The sequence below is a fragment of the Dendrobates tinctorius genome, unplaced genomic scaffold, assembly GCF_039654945.1.
Source record: "Dendrobates tinctorius isolate UK_male_01 unplaced genomic scaffold, ASM3965494v1 ptg000083l, whole genome shotgun sequence".
In the NCBI taxonomy this organism is placed as follows: domain Eukaryota; kingdom Metazoa; phylum Chordata; class Amphibia; order Anura; family Dendrobatidae; genus Dendrobates; species Dendrobates tinctorius.
Window position 1 is genome coordinate 1,615,450 of NW_027361751.1, and position 24,962 is coordinate 1,640,411.

At 48.0% G+C, this 24,962-nt stretch overlaps 1 protein-coding gene and 1 long non-coding RNA gene across 2 annotated transcripts in view; one reads left to right on the top strand and one right to left on the bottom strand.

Annotated features, from left to right (window-relative positions):
• The window catches only part of LOC141097081 (uncharacterized), a 72,215-nt gene extending 62,068 nt beyond the window's left edge, over positions 1–10,147 (bottom strand). Inside the window, exon 1 of the long non-coding RNA XR_012233847.1 lies at positions 9,936–10,147. This is a non-coding gene — a long non-coding RNA (uncharacterized lncRNA). The remainder of the gene's footprint in view (positions 1–9,935) is intronic.
• A 107-nt stretch (positions 10,148–10,254) lies between these two features.
• MCCC2 (methylcrotonyl-CoA carboxylase subunit 2) overlaps positions 10,255–24,962 on the top strand; it is a 170,613-nt gene continuing 155,905 nt past the window's right edge. Inside the window, exons 1-5 of the mRNA XM_073584048.1 lie at positions 10,255–10,497; positions 18,995–19,061; positions 20,277–20,361; positions 22,047–22,148; positions 24,459–24,586. Coding sequence (XP_073440149.1) covers positions 10,366–10,497; positions 18,995–19,061; positions 20,277–20,361; positions 22,047–22,148; positions 24,459–24,586 — 514 coding nt within the window. The 5' untranslated portion in view covers positions 10,255–10,365. The remainder of the gene's footprint in view (positions 10,498–18,994; positions 19,062–20,276; positions 20,362–22,046; positions 22,149–24,458; positions 24,587–24,962) is intronic.

Below are 24,962 nucleotides of genomic sequence, written 5' to 3' on the forward strand. Positions count from 1 at the left end.
CTGGTCGCGAATAGGTCTATCTCTGGTCTGCCCCATTCTGACGCTATCATTTCGAAGACGTGCCTGCTGAGGACCCACTCGCCCTGATATAGGGCTTGGCGACAGAGAGTCTGCTCGGGAGTTGTCTACTCCTCTTATATAGAGTGCTGACAAGGAGAGAAGATGGACCTCGGCCATTTCCAGGATCTTTCCCGCGATAGACATCAGCGGCACTGACCGCGTGCCTCCTTGCCGGTTTATAGAGGCCACTGCGGTGGTATTGTCTGTCTGGATTTTTACGTGGGCGCCCCTTAACTGCGGGAGAAAATGAGATATCGCATAAAAAAAAAAAAAAATCGCTGTTAGCTCCTTTACATTAGAGGAGGTCTCTATTTCATCATTACGCCACCAGCCTTGTACCATGTGCTCCTCTAGATGGGCCCCCCAACCTAAGGGGCTGGCATCCGTGGTGAGTATTTTGGAGGGAGTCACCCACCATTGCACTCCCTTCGATAAATTGGAAGGATCTAACCACCATTTTAGGGATTCAACCACCTCGGGCGATAGGGACATCCTCCCCTCCAACCGCCCCTGCAGTCTGTTTCCTGCAGAATAGCCCACTGTAGTTCTCTGGAGTGGAACTGGGCCCATTGCACCGCTGGAATGCACGATATTAGCGACCCCAGCAAGGACATACCCTGTCTCAATGATATTACAGGTCTTTCTGCAGTATTCCGTATCTTATCGATTATGGCTATCACTTTGGCGTGTGGCAGAAAACACTCCTCAGTTACGGAGTCTAGTTGCAGGCCTAGAAACCTCTGACAGGTTACTGGTTCTAGCCTGGACTTCTCCCAGTTAATTAGCCAGCCTAGTGTTCATAGGGATGAGATAATCTTAGCTATTCTGGCTTCGCACTGTGAAACAGAGTTTCCTACTATGAGAAGGTCGTCTAAGTAAGGGATAACTAGGGTGTCATTCAGCCTTACATACGACATCACCTCCAGCATCAATTTTGTAAATACCCGAGGAGCCATGGATAGTCCGAATGGCATTGCCGCAAACTGGAAATGCTGAATCCGACCTTTGAACCAGACTGCTACCCGCAGAAACCTCTGGTGCCCACGATATATGGGGAGATGGTAATAGGCGTCCTTTAGGTCCAAGACTGCCATATAACACCTGGGGAACAAAAGCTTTATTGCAGACTTTATCGACTCCATTTTAAACGACCTCAGCTTTAAGAAGGTATTAAGCTTTCTTAAATTTATTATGGTCCTAAAAGAGCCATCCGGTTTTGGGACTAAAAATAGAGGAGAATAAAAGCCCATTCCTATTTCGTCCCCTGGGACCTCTACTAGGACCTGTTTAGTTAGCAGTAGAGTTGAGCGACTTTGGTCGGATCGGGTTTCGTGAAACCCGAATGAAACAAAATAAGTTTCAGATGAAACTCGTCCGACTAGAGCAAAAAAAGTCGGAGTTTCGTCCGACTTTTATTTCCCATTGACTTGCATTGGGGTCGGGGTTTCGGACGAAACTCCGACTTTGTTTTGCTCTAGTCGGATGAGTTTCATCTGAAACTTATTTTGTTTCATTCGGGTTTCACGAAACCCGATCCGACCAAAGTCGCTCAACTCTAGTTAGCAGTACTGCAATCTCCATCTCCAGTGCTTCCTGCTGTGTTCGGGACTTCATAGAAGTCAATAGGAAGGAGTTCGGTGGATGCCGAACAAATTCTAATTTTAGGCCTGATGACACAATATTTATTGCCCATGGGTTTGATGTCACCTTCTCCCATTGGCGGCTGAATTTTAATAGCCTGCCACCTACCGGTGTAATGGTTTTATCGGGATCTGTCTCCCCTGAAGGGACGTTTCCCGAATAGGTTGCCCCTTTGCTTGGGGTCCTTATTTCCCCAGCGGTCCTGGGGTCTAAAGTCCTTCTTTTTACCGAACGGCGGCTTCCTGTAGGCCCTCCTGTTAAACGGAACTTACGGGTTAGGAAAACCCTTCTTCCTCTCCCCCGCTTTTGTCAAAATCTCATCCAGTTCCGTGCCAAACAGGTACTTACCCTGGCAGGGTATAGCACACAGTCTAGTCTTTGTGTGTGTCTCCTTTCCACCCCTTCAACCATAAGGCCCGCCTGCCTGCATTGGTCAGTCCTGCCGCTCTAGCTGATAACCGGAGAGAGTCCGCGGAGGAGTCGGAGAGGAAGGCCGCTGCTCCCTTAATGAGGGGCATAGAGGAAAGGAGTCTATTCCTAGCTACTCCATTCTTAATATTGTCCTTTAAGTCATTCAGCCACACCAACATTGATCTTGCCGTGCACGTGGCTGCTATTGCGGGCTTAAAGGCTGCCGTACATGCTTCCCAAGATCTTTTAAGGAATGTATCGGTTTTACGATCCAAAGAATCAGCCAAAGTTCCCGAATCCTCTACCGGCAAGGAGGATCTACGAGAGGTAGAGGCCACTGTCGCATCCACCTTGGGGGCTCTCGACCAGGCTGTTAACTCCTCATCGTCAAAGGGATACTTACGCTTTGACGTTAAGGGGAGGAAGGTTCTCTGACCTTGTTTCTCCCACTCCCTTTTAACTAGCTCTTTTACAGCTGGGACCACTGGGAATGCCCGGACCTTTCTACGGGAAATACCCGCAAACATTATGTCCTGAGGGGTCTTGGGGTCCTTACTCTCTGGCAACCCCATGGTATTTCGGACAGACTTCACTAAATTACTGACACTGTCCATGGGGAAACACGTCTGGTCCTCGTCCTCTGAGGAAAGGTATTCCTGGGACTTATCGGAATCTAGTTCCCCGGTTCTTGACGGCGACTTTGACGCCAGCGAGACTCCTCCTCTTGGCGAACATATTTCTCTCACGGAGGAGTGACCCCCCAGACTACTGGAACCGCCCAAGGCCCGTAGCTCCTCTCTTATCATTGCCCGGATATCCTCCTTCTTTCGTGAGGATTCCTCCTGTAAGGCCTCCTCAATACACGATTGGCATAATCTCTTAGGGTGGCCGTCCGGGAGGGGCTGCGAACATAAGGCACACTTTCTATGTTTCGCCTTCTCTGTTCTTTTAGCCTAAAGGGGTATGGACCAGAAAGAGAAGGCCATCAATTATTTATCCTGACCAAAAAACACTCACCCGTGAGTTTCGTCAGCAACTACCGGCTGCGGTGTCCGCGACCCAGGCTGAGGCGAGGCATGGGACGACTTCTTTTCTTTGCTTTTTTTCTCTAAAGGCTCATCTTGCCTGGAAGGTCCACTAGATTCCTTCCTGGAGCTGCCACTTTTTCTGGTGCTACTGCTTCTCCTTGTAGCACTGCTCTGTCTACTGCCATGTGGGGATTCCACTGGCTGACCTAATGGGAGCGAAGCTGGGTCATCTAAGGACGACATGACTGCGCACTAGCGCTGTGTCTGTGGCTTCCTTTTAAAGCCTTTGCTATAGCTGCTCCTCTTCTTTTTTTTCGTCCACCATTTTTTTTTTTCTCCTACTGCGCATGTGCGGGCGTTGTCCCGCGGTCTCTGCCTTCTGTCCTGACCCCAGAAGTCCTCCTACCACTTCCGGGTTGCCTCTCCTGGGGAACGCTCGGTCACAGCGATTAGTGATGCGGCCGGCGATGCCCACCTGCGCCCCGCCATCAACGCACGGGGTCCTCCTCACCTTAACCCCTGCCGCAGGTATGACTCCCGGTGGCGCTGCTCAGCACACACGCTCGAGCCCTTCTGCCTTTCGGGGGGGGGCGCGGCCCAGTATGCCCAAATGGTGTTTGCAATGCGCCTGCCTCCTCAGGGGGGGGGGGGGTATCGCCATGTCCCCCAGTGAGCCTTGGCACCACTGTTGCCTCCGGCCTCACCTGCATTACACCAGCTCTGGGGGGGGGGAATACACATCTCCGCCCGACGCTGCCTCCAGTCCTGGGGCCCCTGCTGCTCATATTCTGCATGCAGGCGGCTACCAGACCAGGAATCCTCTTCTGCGGGTTCCTTTCCAGGAACAGGAAACCAAACTGAGGGAGCGAGGGGGACCGCCCCATTTATCTCTCTGTAGGTTTCCTGTTCCGGGGGGCGGATCCCCTCTCTCAGTGGGTGCTGTCGTGGCGAAGAGGAAAAAAAGCATGCTTTTTTTTTTTTAAAAAAACGCACACAAGCGCATGATGCGTTTTTTATGTGCATTTGCACTGCGCACGGTGTGCAGCGCAAAAAAACGCAAGTGTGAAAGTAGCCTAAAACCTTAGAAAAATCAGTCTTAAGATATTTCTTGGCCCAGTCTTGATGTTATATATTATGTTTCTTGTTGAAAGGTGGTCGTTTTTCAGCCTTCCTTAGCTTGGCCATGTCCCTGGTTATGGCACACCATGAGCTTTTTGATACTCCAGTAACGTTGCAGTTCTGAAATATGGCAAAACTGGTGGCAAATGGCATCTTGGCAGCTTCACGCTTGATTTTCCTCAATTCATGGGCAGTTATTTTGCGCCTTTTTTATCAACACACTTCTTGCGACCCTGTTGGATATTTGCCATGAAACGCTTGATTGTTCGATGATCACGCTTCAAAAGTTTGGCAATTTCAAGACTGCTGCATCCCTCTGCAAGACATTCCACAATTTTTGACTTTTCAGAGTCCGTCAAATCTTTCTTCGGACCCATTTTGCCAAAGGAAAGGAAGTTGCCTAATAATTAAGCACACCTTATACAGGGTGTTGATGTCATTACACCACACCCCTCCTCATTACAGAGATGCAAGTCAACTGACTTACATAATTGGCAGTTGGCTTTCAAGCCTATACAGCTTGGAGTAGGACAACATGCATAAAAAGGATGATGTGATCAAAATGCTTATTTGCCTAATAATTCTGCACCCAGTGGAGATTGTGCTCGCGCATCAGACTACACGTGATCACATTTCTAGAATGTACCTGCCGTGTCTCAGACCACAGGTGAGGACATTCCTACATTATGCCTGCCATGCCTCGAAGTGCCACAGAGAGCAGAGCAGAAAGTTGGTCATTGTATTGTAAGTCACTACCTGTGGGGTATACTTACTGTTTATACAGGGGATGTGGTGAGTACATCTAATATATAATTGCCAATTGGCTCTGTCACAGCTTCCGGCGATTGTGTCGCTATCCCACAATCCACCGCGGCCAGAAGCTGTGACAAAAACGGCACCGCCATATTGGAACACCCAAGTTATGGGTATTCCGATATGGCGGCCGGGATTCAATGAGCGGAGTGGGATTTAAATCCCCCGTTGGCTGAGCCAATGAGTGTTGCCGTGCAGGATTTGAATCCACGCCAAGCCGCGTGGCTCTGCTCATTGTCTGAGCCGGCTGAGGCTTGGGAGATTTAAATCCTGCGTGGCACTGCTCAATGGCTCAGCCGGCGGGGTGCGGGATTACATACTTACCTGACTGGGAGGAGTGTTGCTGCTGCACTTCTCTTCTCACCGGAGACTGGGGCAGGAGTGCGGTGTTGGAATAGCGCATGCGCATAGTGCTATCCGACGCCATTTTACTGGACACATTTGCAGTGTGCCTTCAGCAATATGGCGCTGGACAGCGCGGTAATGGGCATGCATGTACTTCGGCGCCACACTCCTCCGGCAGAACGTGACAGCGCTGGATCACAGAGAAGAAAGGTAAGTACAAATGTTTTTTTATGTGTGCAGTTTAATAAGGGTTAGGGGACCATACATACAAGGATAGGGGGGTGAGGGGACCATGCCTATCAGGACTGGGGGGTGAGGGGACCATGCATACCAGGATAGGGGGGTGAGGGGACCATGCATGCATTCAAATCCTGCATGGCACCGCTCATTGGCTCAGCCGGCGGGGCGGGGGATCCAATTCCCCCGCCAAAGCCGTGTGGCACCGCTCATTGACTGAGCCGCCCGCCAGATGTTCATTTCACCGCACTTCCGATGCAATAGTAACGGGCCTATTTCTAGTACTTCATAAAGATCTGTGTGACCCTGTACTGCACCGTGATGTGAAAAAGTTTTTGCCCCCCTACTGATTTTTTACTCTTTTGCATGTTTGTCATACTTAAATGTTTCAGAGCAACAAGCAAATTAAAATATTTGACAAGGTTATCACAAGTAAACAAAATTCAATTTGTAAAGGAAGGTCTTTATTATTAATGGGGAAAAAATAGTGATTGCTCCCTACTTTGTTTTAATTGTGGTTTGTCACATCTTTGAAAAGCGGAGTTCAGTTTCCCTAGCCACACCCAGGCCTGATTACTGCCACACCTGTTTTCCATAAAAAAAAAATCACTTAAATAGGACCTGTCTGACAAAGTGAATTAGACAAAAAGATCCTCTAAAGCTAGACATCATGCTGTGATCCGAAGAAATTCATGAACAAATGAGAAGCAAAGTAATTCAAATCTATCAGTCTGGAAAAGGTTATAAAGCCATTAATAAAGCTTTGGGACTCTAGCGAACCACAGTGAGAGCCATTATTCACAAATGGACAAAACAAGGAACAGTGGTGAACTTCCACAGCAGTGGTCTGATCATTAAAGTGAAAAAATGCTGGTGGGATGAAAAGGTTATAGAAATTTACATTTTATCAGTTGTATTTTTTATTTTATAAGAAAAAAACTTCTATGTTCTTCAGCTGTACAATATAGAAACATAGAGATACATTGTACATAGCAATGTATCTCTGTGTACCTATGTCATCTGCTTCTGAACTCACAACCTGCAATACAGCTCACTGTTAACACAGGTTGCAATCTTTTTTCAGTGTGGGCTGTGGATCACTGATAAAGCTGTTACCTGGGGGCGCTATTTTTATTGATTTTAATATAGCTTGAATAAAGTTTTTAGATTATTTCCATTTTTTAATGGTGATGCAGAGTTTTTTCTACAGTATCTCTCTATATACTCCATTCCGATGTTATCACTACAATATACCTACCAGGAGAGCCCATACATTCTGATATCATCACTAATATATACCTGACAGTAGCCCATACAGTCTGTATATACACCTGACAGGAGCCTGTACAGTCTATATCTACAGTAATATATACCTGACAGGAGGACGTACAGTCTGAATCTACAATAATATATACCTGACAGGAGCCCGTACAGTCTATATCTACAATAATATATACCTGACAGGAGCCAGTACAGTCTATATCTACAGTAATATATACCTGACAGGAGCCCATACAGTCTGTATCTACAATAATATATACCTGACAGGAGCCCATACAGTCTATATCTACAATAATATATACCTGACAGGAGCCCGTACAGTCTATATCTACAATAATATATACCTGACAGGAGCCCATACAGTCTATATCTACAATAATATATACCTGACAGGAGCCCGTACAGTCTATATCTACAATAATATATACCTGACAGGAGCCCGTACAGTCTATATCTACAATAATATATACCTGACAGGAGCCCGTACAGTCTGTATCTACAATAATATATACCTGACAGGAGCCCATACAGTCTATATCTACAATAATATATACCTGACAGGAGCCCATACAGTCTATATCTACAATAATATATACCTGACAAGAGCCCATACAGTCTATATCTACAATAATATATACCTGACAAGAGCCCGTACAGTCTATATCTACAATAATATATACCTGACAGGAGCCCGTACAGTCTGCATCTACAATAATATATACCTGACAGGAGCCCGTACAGTCTATATCTACAATAATATATACCTGACAGGAGCCCGTACAGTCTATATCTACAATAATATACACCTGACAGGAGCCCATACAGTCTATCTACAATAATATATACCTGACAGGAGCCCATACAGTCTATCTACAATAATATATACCTGACAGGAGCCCATACAGTCTATATCTACAATAATATACACCTGACAGGAGCCCATACAGTCTATCTACAATAATATATACCTGACAGGAGCCCATACAGTCTATATCTACAATAATATATACCTGACAGGAGCCCATACAGTCTATATCTACAATAATATATACCTGACAGGAGCCCATACAGTCTATCTACAATAATATATACCTGACAGGAGCCCATACAGTCTATATCTACAATAATATATACCTGACAGGAGCCCATACAGTCTATATCTACAATAATATATACCTGACAAGAGCCCGTACAGTCTATATCTACAATAATATATACCTGACAGGAGCCCATACAGTCTGCATCTACAATAATATATACCTGACAGGAGCCCGTACAGTCTATATCTACAATAATATATACCTGACAGGAGCCCGTACAGTCTATATCTACAATAATATATACCTGACAGGAGCCCGTACAGTCTATATCTACAATAATATACACCTGACAGGAGCCCGTACAGTCTATATCTACAATAATATATAACTTTACAGATTGGAGGCTACAAGGAGATCCTCAAAAAAACCACTCCGATCTTGACGGCTCAATGGTGAATCAGCTAGAATGGAGTTGCTAAAATGAGGTTCTCAAAAAATCCACTCCGATCCAATGTTGTAAATTATGAGGACTGTCGGCCGCACTCTTATGTTTTTCCCCTTGAGGCTACAACTACTCTTTAAAAACCTCAATTCCTGTCACCTCAGCACCAAACTGTACAGAATGGAGGCTACAGGGAGGTCCTCAAAATACCTGCTCCGATGTAGACGGCTCACTAATGAATTAGCTAGAATGGAGTTGCTGAAATGAGGTGCTCAAAAAATCCACTCCGACCTAATGTTGTTAATTATGAGGACTGTGTTGCTGCACTCTGTTCTGTTTCTCCCTGCAAAGCCCCGCTCACTCTTTGAAAAACTTGATTCCAGTCACCTCAGCAGCAAACTGTACAGAATGGAGGCTACAAGGAGAACCTCAAAAAACCCACTCCGATCTAGACGGCTCACTAATTAATCAGCTAGAATGGAGTTGCTAAAATGAGGTCCTCAAAAAATCCACTCCGATCCAATGTTGTAAGTAATGAGGACTCTGTTGACGCACTCTATGTTTTTCCCCTTGAGGCTCCGCTCACTATTCCAATGTCGGAGCTGCGGCCAGTACTGGTGGAAATACAGTAAAAGTAAACTTCAGGCAAAACTGAACTATCAGCGCTATGTGTAATTATTTATATTACAAAAAGCCATAATAAAATGCAAGTTTGATTTAATCATGATAAAAAAAATTTTGCCCTTTGGAAATACATAATAAATATAACCGTTTGAGCAAGTACCAAAAAACTAAAATCATTAAATCATTACAATTATAAAGCTGATATAAATAATGTACGTGTACATTCCAATTCCACTCCATTGCAGTCTATGAGGATCCTGGAATCAGCTCCATTCTGGACACTGGAGTGGATTTTTTGAGGAACATCACTGTAGAACCTGAACTGTCTAGAATGGAGAAGCTGCAGAGAGATCATCCAAAAATCCACTCCGATCTAGTCACCTCACCAGTGAGTCAGCTACAGCGGAGTTGATAAAATGAGGTCCTCAAAAACATGTGACTACAGAGAGGCCTCAAAAATTCAACTCCAATCTAGTCATCTCACCAGTGAACCGTCTAGAGTGGAGTGGCTGGAGTGAGAACCACAAAATATCCACTCCGATCTAGTCACTTCAGTAGTGAGCCGTCTAGAGTGGAGTTGATAAAATGAGGCCTCAAAAAATCAACTCCGATCTAGACGACTCACTAGTGAATCAGCTAGAACGGAGTTGATTTTTTAAGAACCACAAAAAGTCAACTCCAAACTAGACGCAACCCTCACACATCACCCTGGATGCCTCAATAACATTTATTCTCATTGTCTCCCCACCTCTGCGTACCCCATGCCCCCTCACACATCACCCTGGATGCCTCAATAACATTTATTCTCATTGTCTCCCCACCTCTGCGTACCCCATGCCCCCTCACACATCACCCTGGATGCCTCAATAACATTTATTCACATGGTCTTCCCACCTCAGTGCAGACGAGCCTGGGATCATTATCACTGATAATTTATCAGTCCTCACAGTAAACCGCTGAACACAGCTCCTCAGCAGAGTCTTCCCAGAGCACACGCTGCTGCACACAGCTCAGTGCAGGAATCTCGGAGTCCTGAAGTCCTCTCCACAGCACAACTCAGGCGCAACACCAGCATCCTGCACACAGACCTCCTGTCCCGCCAGAATGTGAGCACTGCTGCACGCACGCGCCGGACTGAGGAGGTCCCGCCCATTCCGGAGGTCCCGCCCCTTTCGATGACGTCATGTTTTCAACAAATCACTCCTCCCCCCGCAAGAATTCAACTCCAAACTAGACGCATCCGTGGGAGGTGTGGCGTCCTCTGCTGAGGTCTGCCCGGTCAGGGAGCGCAGGACTGGGCTGTATCGTTGTGCCGGTCCCGTCCATGCTGCACACGATGTGGCCCCGGTGGGCTCTCCTGAGAGGCCGCTCTATGGGCGCTCTCCGGCGACTCTACCACGGAGACAAGGTGGCTACTGTCGGCTCCAGGCCAGACTCCAGTTCCCCGGCTTACCAGGTAGGCCTGTCACTGGGCCAGGGTCACGGGCTAACGGGAGCCCCGACCGCAGAGGGCACGGTGCAGCGGCCAGCCTGTGTGCAGGCTGAGGGACTACAATTCCCAGCATGCTACATCAGCTTGGTGTCTGCAAGGGGCTGTAGTCACACAGCAGCTGGAGTGTCACAGATCTCAGGGTGGTTCTGTGTGTATATAAATATATCTATTTTTTATTAGTACTTTGATTCATTGATGCCCTTGGTAAAGGTAACAAGTTTGGGGCACAAGCATTCCTCCTCCACATACAGGATTCATCACTGGGGTCACAGTGGCATTCTCTCTGGGGTGCTGGGGCTGAGAATCCACTGATCTGAGGGGCAATCGCTGCATCCCACTAGCTGCCACCATTGTCCTTGTAGAGTGCAGCAGCTGAGATGACCGCTGTCAATGCTGCACTCTGCACGGAGAGCACTGGTGTCAGGCTTGTCGACTGCAACGACTGAGGTGACAGGTTGAGCTCAGTAAAAATGAATCGTGGGAAGACCGCTGCTGACAGTCATCTTGGCTGTCGCTCTATATTACTGAGGAGGTCCTATTTAAAGGGGTTGTCCAGGCATAGTCATTTCATGACTTGTCTGCAGGATAGATCATCCATAGCAGATGGGTGGGGTTCCGGCACCTCCACTGATCAGCTGTGTTTTTTTTTTTTTTTTTTGCAGTGGTCAGATGTTAACACCTTGGCCAGAGTTGCTGAGCACCGCTCCATTCAAAGTGTAGCGGCCGCTGCTGGGTACGGCAGAACAGCGCCTATTCCTTTGCATGGAAGATGTGCTGCAGTAGTCGGCAGCGGCTGCTACGCTCTGAACGGAGCAGCTCCTTTCAATGTGTTTACTTTCAGCCGCCATAGCGAAAAACAGCTGACTGGTGGAGGCTGTCTGTGTATCTTGTTGATAGGATGTCCCCTTTAATTACATTTTTTTTATTTTTTTTAAATACATTTTATTGGGGATAAGGGGTTCAAGATTGGACTTGTGGAAGGAATTCACCACAGGTTAGGGGGAACAAAATACTTTCTCAGAAAAACTTTTGAAAACAATAGGGCATTTTCTTCATAATTTTTCTAGACGTTTTTTTTTTCTTACTCAGTGAATGTAATGGAAAAAAAAAAAAATCCGCTGAATGCATCAAACATATAGCCCTGAGGTGTGATGGATGCAGACAATAATACATTTCATGGCCTATGGATATAAATGTGTCGAGCAGAGCTTTTCATATGCAGATACCATTGATTTGATGCATTCTCCTCTGGTATGTTTTTAGTCAGCGTTCACAGACTGGAAACAGACTAGCGTATGGCATCTGCTATGAGTGTCGGTGCACTGTGCTCACATCCTCTCACATGAGAGAATCACAGCACAGCCTCGGAGCAGACAGACAAAGTAATTTCTCCATCTCCTCCATTGCCTGACTCACCATATCTGACTGCACTGGGATGACATCTGAGTGCAGTCCGATGTTTTACTTGTACCCATAGACTTGTATGGGTGCGAGTGAGCCAAGTCTCACTGCCATCATTCTCTCATGCCAAATCAGCATGAGAAAATATAATCACAGATGTGAGCTGCCCATGGAATAACACTGGGCCGAGTGCTGCGCGGTGTTTTATGGCACAGCACTCGGCCGTGCTGTATGGTAGTGTGACCCCGGCCTTACGCTAATGGTCTCTGCTTAGCAGGTACATAGGGATAGAGCTCCCAACTTGAGCGTTAGGTCTAGGTTCACACAAATCCCCATCAACATCCACGCCAAAAACCTCGATAAATAATCTTTATTGACCTCAATAAAAAAATTCACATTGTAGTTCATATGGTGAGATTTTTTTTTTTCTGACAAGGTTTTGAAAACCTCACGAATAAAGCAAAAAAGTGACATGTCACTTCTCTGATGCAGAGTCTTCATGGAATCTCCGTGTCAAGTGAGAAGACTGAAAAACAAAAAAGTGTTGTGTGGGGGAGCACATATATGCATCAAATCTGAAACGTTGGTCAAAAATCATTGATTCCTGAACTTTTTCTCTTAAAAAACTGCCTTGCATTTGTATACAAAAAACAGCTTGGTGTGAACATATCCTAGGCATGATTTATTTACTTAACCGACAGAGGCCAAAACAATGTCCTTTTGGCTTCTCGGGCTGGTTTGCTAAGCAAACGTTACAAATGCATGCCACTTGGTTAATGGGACCCTATGGGTGACAGTCCACTGTATACCTGTAGAGGGGGACATGTGGCTTTCTGTCAGGTACATAGCAGACGCTGTGCTCAGCGTATGCATCAAATGGAGGCCATTAACGTGATGTGAACAGGGCCTTGCACATATTACGGAGTATGGAGAGTGTAACTGTTTGCTTTGCATGAACGTTCCCTAGGACCAGCGATCACACATTACAAAATATCACCAAGATGGTGGTAATCTAGTAATTGTAAGTCCTTCTTCACCAAATAAATTGGAGTAATATAAAAGTATCATTATGTATAATAGAGATACAGGGTATTTCTCGTTCGCCTTATTGGGGGACACAGAGACCATGGGTGTACGCTGCTGCCACTAGGAGGCTGACACTATGCACAAAAAAAGGGTTAGCTCCTCCTCCGCAGTGTACACCCCACCGACCGGCAGGAAATTCCTCAGTTTAGCTTAGTGTCAGTAGGAGGTGGACACGGGTCTTTCATTAGACCCATATCTACCTCGATGTGCGTCGTTCCTTTTCAGGTTTCCTGAGGGATACAGTGTGAATGGTCACTACTGTACTCCCACAAGAGACTGAGTACGGCGAGTACTGCCACCCCGTATCCTCATAGCTCTCAGTGGCGGGACCACAGCTTAGCACGGGTGCGTGCCAGCGATCAGGGGAGTCCTCGCCCCCCGCCTCCCACCCACTCGCCTACCAGAGCCTGTTGGTCGGATGAGGCGCGGATACCACAAAGACGCAGACAGCGTGGGATATATCAGGTACCTTTATTGCAAACGGAGGTGAGTATGCAGTCCAAGACGCGGCCCCCTGGCGGTTTCAGGATTCTTGGGAGCGGTCGCCGAGGGAGTACTGTGGAGTCTCTGCGCCGCCCGCGCCTCTCGGCGGCCGCCGCATTCGTACGGGCCCCGGCTGTTGCGCGGGCCTTGTTCTATGCTTTTCCACCTCCTTCTTTCTTCGGCGTTCCGCAGGGGATCCAGGTGATAGGTAGGGAGGTGGCCGCGGCGACGCTGCGAGACCTCCGCGCCGCCCCGCGCTGACAGGCGGCCGTCGCCATTAATTTAGTCCCCGGCTTCATTTCGGGCCTTCTCTGACGTCGCGGCCACGCCCCCCCGCTCTCTCTCTCATAGGCGGGCTTCTCTCCCGCCCGTTCTAGGACCACCGACCGCCTCTCAGAACCTGCGGTGGGCAGCGGGCGGTACCCTCTTTGCCTCAGCAGCTAGCTCCGCCCATCTTCTTCGTTTGAAGGCGCGTGTTTATCCTGGTTCCCTCAGGCTGCCGCCATTTTATCACCATGTCAGCCGGACACAGAGGGATTCCACGTTCTCCTCTGCTGGGGCCCTGCATCTTCAGACGAGCCGTGTATCAGCACCTTTGGGGACACCGCATCATGAGTAGCTCTGCAACTGCAGACTGACACCCTTCTCTGCCTTCTGTCCCCCAACCTTCCAGCATTTCCGCAGGTTTCTTCTTTTCTCCTTCATTATCCTATCTCTAAGGCTGAGCGTGGCCGTCCGCCTGCCCCCACCCCTCTGCCTGGACTGCAGCCATCCCATTCAGCATGACTCCGTCCAGGAGCCACCTATTGCGCCACGTGAAAGCGAACCCCCCATTCCTGGTTGGGCCTCGTCTCTTTCACAATCAGTGGCAGGCCTCACCAGGGTGTCTCAGTCCATAGTAGCCGTCCTTGATAAGGCCCCTGGACACTTCTGCAGGGTCCAGCAGGTCACATGAAGCTCCATCTGAGCCAGCCAGCAGAAGCCGCAAAGGCCCAGACAGGATCACCGGCCGGGATCCCCTCCTGGCCTCACATCCCCACATAGTCCTTCCCAGCAGTCGCCCTCCCGTGCCTCCTGACCCGAGTCAGGTGAAGCGTTCTCGGATGTGTCATCCGAAGGGATCTTAGAGCTGGACGTGGACATGAAGGTTACGGTACAGAACCTCATTGCTGCGATTAACCACACCTTCGAAATCTCAGACTCCCCTGCGAAATCCTCAGAACAGGAGGTTTTGTTCAGACGGGCAGAAACACCTTCCAGGGTCTTCGCCTCCCACTCTGAGTTTGGCAAGATCCTTACCAGGGAAAGAGAAAATCCGACCAGGCGCCTTCAAAGAGGGAAGTGCCTCGGCGTGCTGTACCCGTTTGCCAAGGAGCTCACCAACAACTGGTCTGCTTCCCCCTCGGTAGACGCACCCGTGTCCAGACTGTCTAACAGCACGGTCCTCCCGATTTCAGGTGTGGCGTCACTAAAGGATTCGAATGATAGGATTATAGAATCCTTAGCAAAGCATACGAAGCGGCTGCAGCGGTGCTAAGCCCAGCCTTCGCTTCCTCTTGGGTAGCGAAGGCCATAGCCACTTGGGCAGAGGATCTCTGCGAGGGCATCCTAGGTAAGGCCCAACCAGAGCAATTGCCCGAACTGGCCAACCAGATCTCCCATGCAGGGGATTATCTGCTCTCTGCCTCCTTGGATGTCGCGTCTTGCGCAGTTCAGGCGTCAAGCAGTGTTGTGGCAATCCGACGTACAATTTGGCTCAAGGCTTGGCAGGCGGATTTGAATTCAGATGTCTCTTACCAATCTGCCTTTTCAGGGAGCGCGTCTCTTCGGATCCCAGATGGATCAGATTATTAAGGACGCCACTGGAGGCACGAGTTCCCTCCTCCCTCAGTCCAAGCCTCGCAGACCTCCGCTAAAACGTCAGTTTCGGCCCTTTCGGACATTCCACCGTTTCAATACGGCAGACAACTTCTCTAACCAACAGAAAACGCAGGTACGCCAGGATAGAAAAAAGGCGTCTTTCAGACCCACTCCCTCCAGGCGATCTCACTCCTCCCAGGGCAGAACCTCCGGATCCAGATCTGGACAGTCCACATCAGCATGACTATCAACGAACCCCCGAGAGTCCTTCCCAATTGGGAGGTCGACGTCTTTTCTTCAGAGACGGCTGGCTTGCCTCAGTAGAGGACGCTTGGGTCAGGGAGGTGGTATCATCAGGATACAAGATAAAGTTCATTTCTCGTCCCCGGGATCGTTTCTTTCTTCGAGTCCCAACCTCCAAAAGATCCTGCCTTAGTTCCGGGGTTCTTTGCGTCCATCGCCTCTCTCCTCACTTCTGGAGTGATCGTGCCCGTCCCAGAGTCAGAACGGTTCACAGGGTTTTACTCAAACCTGTTTGTGGTACCGAAAAAAGGCGGTACAGTTCGCCCCATCTTGGACCTCAAGTTACTCAACAAGACAGTCCGACTGCGTCATTTCCGAATGGAGTCTCTGGTCGGTAATCGCTTCCATAGAGACGCAGGAGTTCATGTGTTAAATAGACATTCAAAATGCCCATCTACATGTTCCCATATTCTCCGGCCATCAGAAATTCCTGCGATTCGCCAGGAACATTACCAATTCGTTGCACTGCCGTTCGATCTCGCTACCGCACCCAGAGTATTTACGAAGATCATGGCAGCGTTGATGGCCTTGTTGAGAATCAAAGGTCTCGTTCTTTTTCCGTACCTCGACGACATTCTGATCGAAGCTCCATCCTTTCATCAAGCTCGCCAAAGTCTTACCATCGTCCCCGACGCCCTGTCCAATTTCGGGTGGCTCATCAACAAAAGGAAGTCCTGCCTTTTTCCGACACAACGTCTTGTGTTTCTGGGTCTATTGTTCGGCAATCGTCTATCGAAGGTTTTCTCCCACAAGAAAAGATTTGCTCCCTGCAGCGGGATGTGCGAGCGCTGCATATCTTACGACTTCCATCTCTCCGGACAACCATGAAAGTCCTGGGAAAGATGGTGGCAGCGACAGAGGCGGTTCCCTTTGCCCAATTTCACTCCAGACCCCTCCAACACGCCATACTGTCTCGGTGGAACAGGTCTGTTCTTTCCCTGGACCGCCCATTTCGTCTTTCATACCGGGTCAAGCAGTCCCTCAATTGGTGGCTGATGTCTCCTCTCATTTCCCTAGGACGGCCATTCCTTCCCATTCACTGGCAGATTGTGACAACGGATGCCAGCCTCCTCGGCCGGGGGCAGTGTTCCGCAGTCACACTGTTCAGGGTCGATGGTCGATTCAGGAGTCAGCTCTGCCGATCAACGTCCTCGAGATACGAGCGATTTATCTGTCTCTTGTTCACTGGGAGAGGCTTCTCAAGGGCCTGCCTATCCGGATTCAGACAGACAATACCACAGCGGTGGCATATGTCAACCGCCAGGGGGGACACGGAGTGTCTCAGCCCTGGCAGAAGTGTCCCAAGATTCTTCATTGGGCAGAGCTTTCAGTCCCGGCAATATCCGCGGTGCACATTCCTGGCATGGACAACTGGGCCGCCGATTTTCTCAGCCGCGAGGGTCTAGTGGCGGGAGAGTGGTCCCTACGTCCGGAGGTATTTCTTCAGCTTTGCCGTCGTTGGGGAACCCCGGACGTAGACCTGCTAGATTCTCGCCTCAACAGGAAAGTTTGTATCCAGGGCTCGAGATCCTCTCGCAGTGGGCGCCAGCGCTCTGGCCATTCCTTGGTCGCAGTTCAAGCTCCCCTACCTATTCCCTCCTCTGCCTCTTCTTCCCAGGCTGTTGAAGAAAATCAAGGCGGAAGGAATTCCAGTCAATCATCGCCCCGAATTGGCCCAGAAGGGCTTGGTTCACGGACATCGTCAACCTTCTCGCGGACGCCCCCTGGAAGCTTCCAGACAGGGCAGATCTGCTGTCTCAAGGTCCGATTTGCCACTCCAATTCTCGGCCACTCAATTTAATGGCGTGGCTGTTGAAACCGAGGTTTTGAAACGATCAGGCGTTTCGGATCGAGTTATTCATACTATGATCCGGGCCAGAAAGCCATCGTCTTCCAAAGTTTATTACCGTACCTGGAAGGCCTATTTCACTTGGTGCGAGTCCACCGACATTCTGCCCATACATTTTTCGCTCCCTTCTGTCCTGGCGTTTCTTCAGGCAGGGCGTGATGCAGGCCTTGCCCTCAGCTCTTTAAAAGGTCAAGTTTCGGCGCTGTCCATTTTATTTCAGAAGACGTTGGCCTCCCGTCCTCAGGTCAAAACCTTCCTTCAAGGAGTGGCTCATACGGCTCCTCCGTACCGAGCGCCCGTAGATCCTTGGGATCTTAATCTGGTTCTTGAGGCTCTGCAAGGTCCTACCTTTGAACCTCTCAGGGAACTTTCCCCTATCCCTCCTTTCATGGAAAGTAGCCTTCCTAGTGGCCATCGCCTTCGCCTCCATCCGGCGCGTGTCGGAATTGGCGGTCCTCTCTTGCCGCTCTCCTTTCTTGGTACTCCTCTAGGACAAGGTAGTTCTGCGGCCTCCGCCCGCTTTCCTTCTTAAAGTGCTGTCCACTTTCCACCTGAATGAGGATACTGTTCTCCCGTCCTTTTGTCCGGGTCCAGCTCGTCCTCGGGACCGCTCCTTGAACAAGCTGGACTTGGTCAGGGCGATGAAGGTCTACCTAGCTAGGACGACTTCTTTGCGGAAGACAGACTCTCTCTTCATCCTTCCAGATGGGGTGCAGAGAGGTCAGCCGGCCTCCAAAGCTACTATTGCTCGCTGGATCAGATCGGCAATTTTGGAGGCCTACCGGGTCATACATCGATTGACCCCTCCGGGAATTAGAGCTCACTCTACCCGGGCAGTGGGTACCTCCTGGATGGTGCGCCACTGAGCTTCCGTGCTGCAGCTTGTAAAGCTGCAACCTGGTCATCGGTTCACACATTTGTGAAATTCTACAAGGTCCACACCTACGCTTCGGTGGATGCCAGCCTAGGTGGAAGGATTATGCAGGCAGCGGTGGTGAGTCCGCTGGCCTGATGGAAGTTTGCTTTCCCGCCCCAGGGACTGCTTTGGGACGTCCCATGGTCTCTGTGTCCCCCAATAAGGCGAACGAGAAAACAGGATTTTTGGGTTGCTTACCGTAAAATCTGTTTCTCGGAGCCTTCATTGGGGGACACAGCACCCTCCCATGTTCTGCAACTCCTGTTCTTATGTTTGTTGCTTATTTACAGTTGAGTTGTCCTGTTTTTCAATCTATTCTGTTACTTCTCCTACTGCTTTCTCACTAACTGAGGAATTTCCTGCCGGTCGGTGGGGTGTACACTGCGGAGGAGGAGCTAACCCTTTTTTTGTGCATAGTGTCAGCCTCCTAGTGGCAGCAGCGTACACCCATGGTCTCTGTGACCCCAATGAAGGCTCCCAGAAACAGATTTTACGGTAAGCAACCCAAAAATCCTGTTTTTAATGAATTAGTCCTGACATTACCTTCTCATTGCTTTTATCAGGAGAGCTATGACAGAATGAAAGCGTTGGTAACAGAGCTGCAGGAAAAAGCAGAGCGCATAAGTTTTGGTAAGTGGTCCTGGAGAAGTAGACTTGTCGTGTTCGGCTTTATACACACTAAATAACTTTATTGTATGCAACGCACAGAAAAATCTTTAGCTTTATAAAAACCTATAGCTTGGAAAGTTTGGTTCAAACTTGCTGCAAAGAGAGAACTAGTTGGTTATAAGGGACTAGAGCCAAGTAAGGTAACGAGAAGTTATTACACAGTGTACAACCATAATATTAAGAGTACTGACGAGAGATTATCAAAGGAGTTGTCTTATGGTGAAAGGCCTCAGTTACTCTGTGCCTGCAGCCTTCTGAATCCTTACAGCGTGCACGCCGCACACTGTCCAGGTTCTCCAGTGTGACTGGTGAGAGCGTGCAATCACGTGACCACAAGAATACGATTTCAAAATGTGCGAACACGTACCGACTAGACGTGCTCAGCCCCTCTCAATACAAGTTAATTGATTGTGGCCGAGTAAGTCTAGTCGGAATGTGTCTGGAACTATGCAAGTCGAATACTTGAGGCCACCCACTCTCGGCAGCGACACCGAAGAATCCTGACATCTTTTGGGGTCCGTGCTGTAAGGATTTGGAAGTCTACAATCACATAATGACAGCAGACTTTCATCACAAGACTAGAAAACCTGTCTAATATTAGTAACTTAGGATTATATTAAGTCAGTTTATTGCTTATAGTGGCATGTAAAAATTTGGGCACCCCTGGTCACAATGACTGTTATTGTGAACAGATAAACAAGCTGAAGATGAAATGATGTATAGGAAACAGGAAATTGGGCAAGCATAAGGATCCAAGCATCTGATAAAGGCCAAATGAGGGTTAAATGGATGGGTCAGTGCATCTCTAAAATGATAGGTTGTGTAGGGTGATCCTGGTATGCATTGTTTAGTCCAAGGAAGCCCAGCCATTTACTTGTTTATAGGATCATGAGCACCCAAGGATTATTCATAGGCTCATTGATAACACTAGGCGATCCGATCACCCAGAAGAGCTGCTCTAGCACAACTATGATAGAAATGTGTCACTATATGCCGGCAGCGCAGCTTGATGTGTAAAGCCCAATATTACAAATGATCAGTGTAAATCCGTCACTAGTGGGTCGTTTACTTCATAGCTTGAGCACAGCAGGTTTTTAACAGGTCAGACGCTGCAGGCAGCACTATTCAATATTGTTGCTTTCCTCATTGTTTTTCATGCTTTTGGTTGTATTACAGGGGGAGGAGAAAAGGCCCGAAAACTCCACACCTCTAGAGGGAAACTTCTACCAAGAGAAAGGATTGACCGGCTCATAGATCCTGGGTAAGAAGGGTTTGTGGTTGTCTGGGATAATTATTTGCCACATTATGACAAACTCGCTTGTACTCGCCTTCCCCTGATCCAGTGCTGCCTTTCCTCTGCTGCAGTGACGTCACATTTGCAGCAGAGCCAATAACTGGGCTATGTGCCCACATTGAGTAAAATTTCTGCAGCTCTTGGCAGCAAAAACGCAGCTGTAAGGCTAGTTTCACACTAGCGTTTATGAGCGCAGCGACGGCCTGCGCACGGCCACCGCTAAGCCCCGCCCCCTGCCATGCCTCAGCCGGTAGCTCCGCCTACCGGCGCATGACGCTGCATGCGCCCTGCGTCCCCTATCTTTATCACTGGGGGCGCAGGCCGTGCGCAGTATGTGTTTGCGCCTTTTTGACGGTGCGCCGGCGCAACCAAACTGCAGCAGGTTGCGTTTGGCGCAGGTCGGCGCACCGTCAAAAGGACGCATGCGCCGCCAAACGCATACTGCGCACGGCCTGCGCCCCCAGTGATAAAGATAGGGGGCGCATGCGCCGGTAGGCGGAGCTACCGGCGGAGGCGCGGCAGGGGGCGGGGCTTAGCGGCGGCCGTGCGCAGGCCGTCGCTGCGCTCAAAAACGCTAGTGTGAAACTAGCCTAAAGCACACATTTTGTCTGACTGCACTCAAATCATTCAAAAAGACAATGGTGAAAAAAGGCAGGCAAAAAGGCACAGAGAATTGACATGCTGCAGATTATTTTCTGCACCAAATTTGCAAGTCAGAAATACTCAACGTGTGCATGACACTTCAGGGTTCTCATTCACTTTGCTGGCATCAGGTTTTCCTTTAGATTTGTCACAATTCCGCGCAAAAAAAAATGCACCAAATCTGCAACGTGTGCACACAGCCTAATGATTCACATCAAATCTAAGGGCCCTGTCACACATAGCGATCTTGCTAGCGAGAACGCTGCTGAGTCACAAGTTTTGTGACACAACAGCGATCTCACCAGCGAGTGTGACAGCGATCAGCGACAGGCCCCCCCTGCCGGTATCGCTGATCGCTGCAGGAAAGCCCAGGACATATCTTTCGTCGCTGATCTGCCGCTGGCCAGCACGCATCGCTGCGTGTGACAAGCGGGAGACCAGCGATCAGCTGGTAACTAAGGTACACATCGGGTATCTAAGGGACGTGCGTCCCTTAAATACCCGATGTGTACCTTAGTTACCAGCGAGTTACAGGTGCCACCACACGCTCGGGACCAGGAGGCAGCAGGACGCCGCTCGCGGAGAGGCCGGGGATACAGGCGCACCCTTTGCTGGTGGAGGACTGGAACAGCAGGCGCCTGTATCAGCGGAGCAGTGGGGAGATTCTCCCAGTGCCTTGCGCCAGTCACTCATCCTGATCCCGGCTGCACATCAGCGCGCTGGTAAGTAACGAACACAGCGACGCCGCGCGCTCGGCGTCGCTGGTCCTGATCGCTGGTGAAGCTGTCTGACAGCTCACCAGCGATCATGTAGCGATTCACCAGCGATCCTGACATGTTGATATCGTTGTCGGGATCGCTGGTGAGTCGCTATGTGTGACGGGGCCTTAACAGACATTATATGGGATGAAGAAAAAAAAAATTCAACTCTTGTGTATGGGCTGTGTCTGGTATTACATCTGTGTTTCATCCACCTGATTACAATCACTAACAATATTGTTATTGGATTAGGTCTCCTTTCCTGGAATTCTCCCAGTTTGCCGGTTACCAGTTGTATGGTAATGAAGAGGTGCCAGCTGGAGGTCTCATCACAGGCATTGGTCGTATATCTGGGTAAGTGGATCCTAAGGATCTAGATAGAAGGGCACTGTGGGCATTGCTGAAAGAGGGTAGAGCACCCACATAATAAAATCAATGCATTTTCCATCACTTAGGGTATGTGCACACGCTGCGGATTCACCAGCAGATTTTTCCATGCGGATCTGCAGGTAAAACCGCGGGTAAATTGACCTGCGGTTTTCCTGTGGATTGGCCAGCGGTTTTCCCCTGCGGTTTGACACCTGGACAATGGAATAGGTGTCAAACCGCAGCGGAATCCGCAGAAAGAATTGACATGTCAGTTCTTTCTGCGGATTTAAAACCGCAGCTTTTCCGCAGTGAAAAAACCGCAGCATGTGCACTGCGTATTGTAAATTCCATAGACTTACATGGTACTGTACACTGTCTGCGGAACTGCTGCGGATCCGCAGAGGCCAAATCCGCTGCGGATCCGCAGCAGAATCCGCAGCTTGTGCACGTACCCTAGCTGTTGTTTATTAAGTTGGGGACTTGAGATTGTACTTCCTCCAATTCTTTATATGTCTTTCTTCTATGAAAGGAACTTGTGCTCCATAACGAGATTGTCTTGTTATATCCCGTAATTATAACTGGTTATTTCAGTACAGAGACTATGATCATCTCTGTAGCTGATAGATGATTGTTTGTTCTTAGTGTTAAAACCTCTACAACATACTCATAAGTTGTTGTGCCGTTTGGCATCTGAAAGTGCTTAACCCACAAAGCTTTATTCGGTTTTGCATTTTCATTTTTTGCTACCATTCTTCCCAGAGCCATAACTATTTAATTTTTCAGTCAATATGGCCATGTGAGGGCTTGTTTTTTTGCGGGACGAGTGGTACTTTTTAACAACACCATTGGATTTACCATGTCAAGTACTAGAAAACGGGGAAAAAACTCCCAAGTGCAGTGAAATTGCAAAAAATGTGCAATCCCACACTTGTTTTTTGTCAGGTTCACTAAATGCTAAAACTGACCGCCATTATGATTCTACAGGTCAGTACGAGTTCATAGACACCAAACATGTCTAGGTTATTTTTTATCTCAGTGGTGAAAAAAAAATTCCAAACTTTGTTAAAAAAAATTGCGTGCCGAGCTGACTCTTTTTTTTTTTTTTTTTTTAATGATACTATTTTGGTGCAGATGTTCTTTTGATCGCCCATTATTGCATTTTAATGCAATGTCGTGGCAACCAAAAAACGTAATTCTGGCATTTTGATTTTTTTTTTTTTTCTCGGTACACCTTTTAGCGATCAGGTTAATCCTTCTTTTTATTGATCGGGCGATTCTGAAAGTGGCGATACAAAATATCTGTATTTTATTTTTGTTTCATTTCGAATGGGGCAAAAGGAGGGTGATTTGAACCTTTATACTTTTTTTTTTTTTTTTTTTTTTTTCATATTTTTCAAAACATATTTATTTTTTTTTTTTTTTACTTTTGGCATGCCTCAATAGTCTCCTTGGGAGACTAGAAGCTGCCATAGCCTGATCGGCTCTGCTGCAGAGAAGCAATGATCTGTTCGCCTCTATGCAGCAGATTTACTCACTTGCTATGAGCGCCGACCACTGGGTGGCGCTCGTAGCAAGCTGGCACTGACAACCATAGAGCTCTCCAGGAGACCTCCGGTTGTCATACCGGTGACCCGCGATCACGTGATGGGGGGTCATCAGTGTGCATATTTCAGGCAAGATTGCTGGAAGTGCCACTTTAATGCCGCTGTCAGCATTTGACAGCGGCGTTTAACTAGTTTTTAGCCGCTGGTGGGTTCAAAACAGCTGACATGTCCCGGGAAAGATGGACTCACCGCCAGAGACCGACATTGACGTAAATGTACACCTGATATCGGAAAGTGGTTAAAGGGTTATTCCCTTCTCCAAGATCCTATCCCAATATCTAGTAGGTGTAGTAATAATAATAATATTAGCAAATACCTCCAGTTAGAAATGTAGTATAGTTCTTCTGATTCTCTATGTCGCTTTCCTCATGTGCAGGCATTGCAGCAGCTTAGGTGTCCATGGTTACGACTACTAACAACTGTCACTATACGAGTGGTTGTAACCATGGACACCTAGGCTACTGCAAGATAAATAAGTAGCAGGATAATTACTTAGAACTGGGAACATCTGAAGGAAGCTCAGCAGTCTCAGATGGGACTGCTGAGCTGTATATCAAAATACTGAGAGCTCAGCACACCCCTGCACTAGATTGGACAACTGAGCTGTCACAGTTGATTGACACAGGTTGAACTTGGCATATTTTGTCGGTTTCCCATCTATGTGATTGAGTTTGTCACTTCGTTCTTTCAGGATAGAATGTCTTATTGTTGCCAATGATGCCACTGTAAAAGGAGGCACCTACTACCCTATCACAGTGAAGAAGCACCTCCGAGCACAAGAGATTGCTATGCAGAACCACTTACCTTGTGTATACTTAGGTACGATGCATTTTTACTTAGATGCAGTTTATTGTCATTTATCACTGTTACACACCTATCTAATTTTTAATACTGTGTTGTCTTTAGGTTCAACATTTTGCACTGAATAATAATCAATTGTTATTTTTACACTCGTTTTCTTTTTTCTTTTTCTTTTTGTGCTAAAAAGTTTCAAAATGGTCAAAGAACAAAAGATTTTTATTTTATGAAAAATTCTTGAAGCCTGTGTGCTATTTAAAAAAAAAAAAAAAAAAAATGGTCTAAAAACTGTCAATGTAAACCATAAGACTGAAAAGAAAACTCGCAAATGATGACTTGGGGCCTTATGTTGGAGCACCCTTGCATATAATTCTCAAATACACACATCCATATGTTA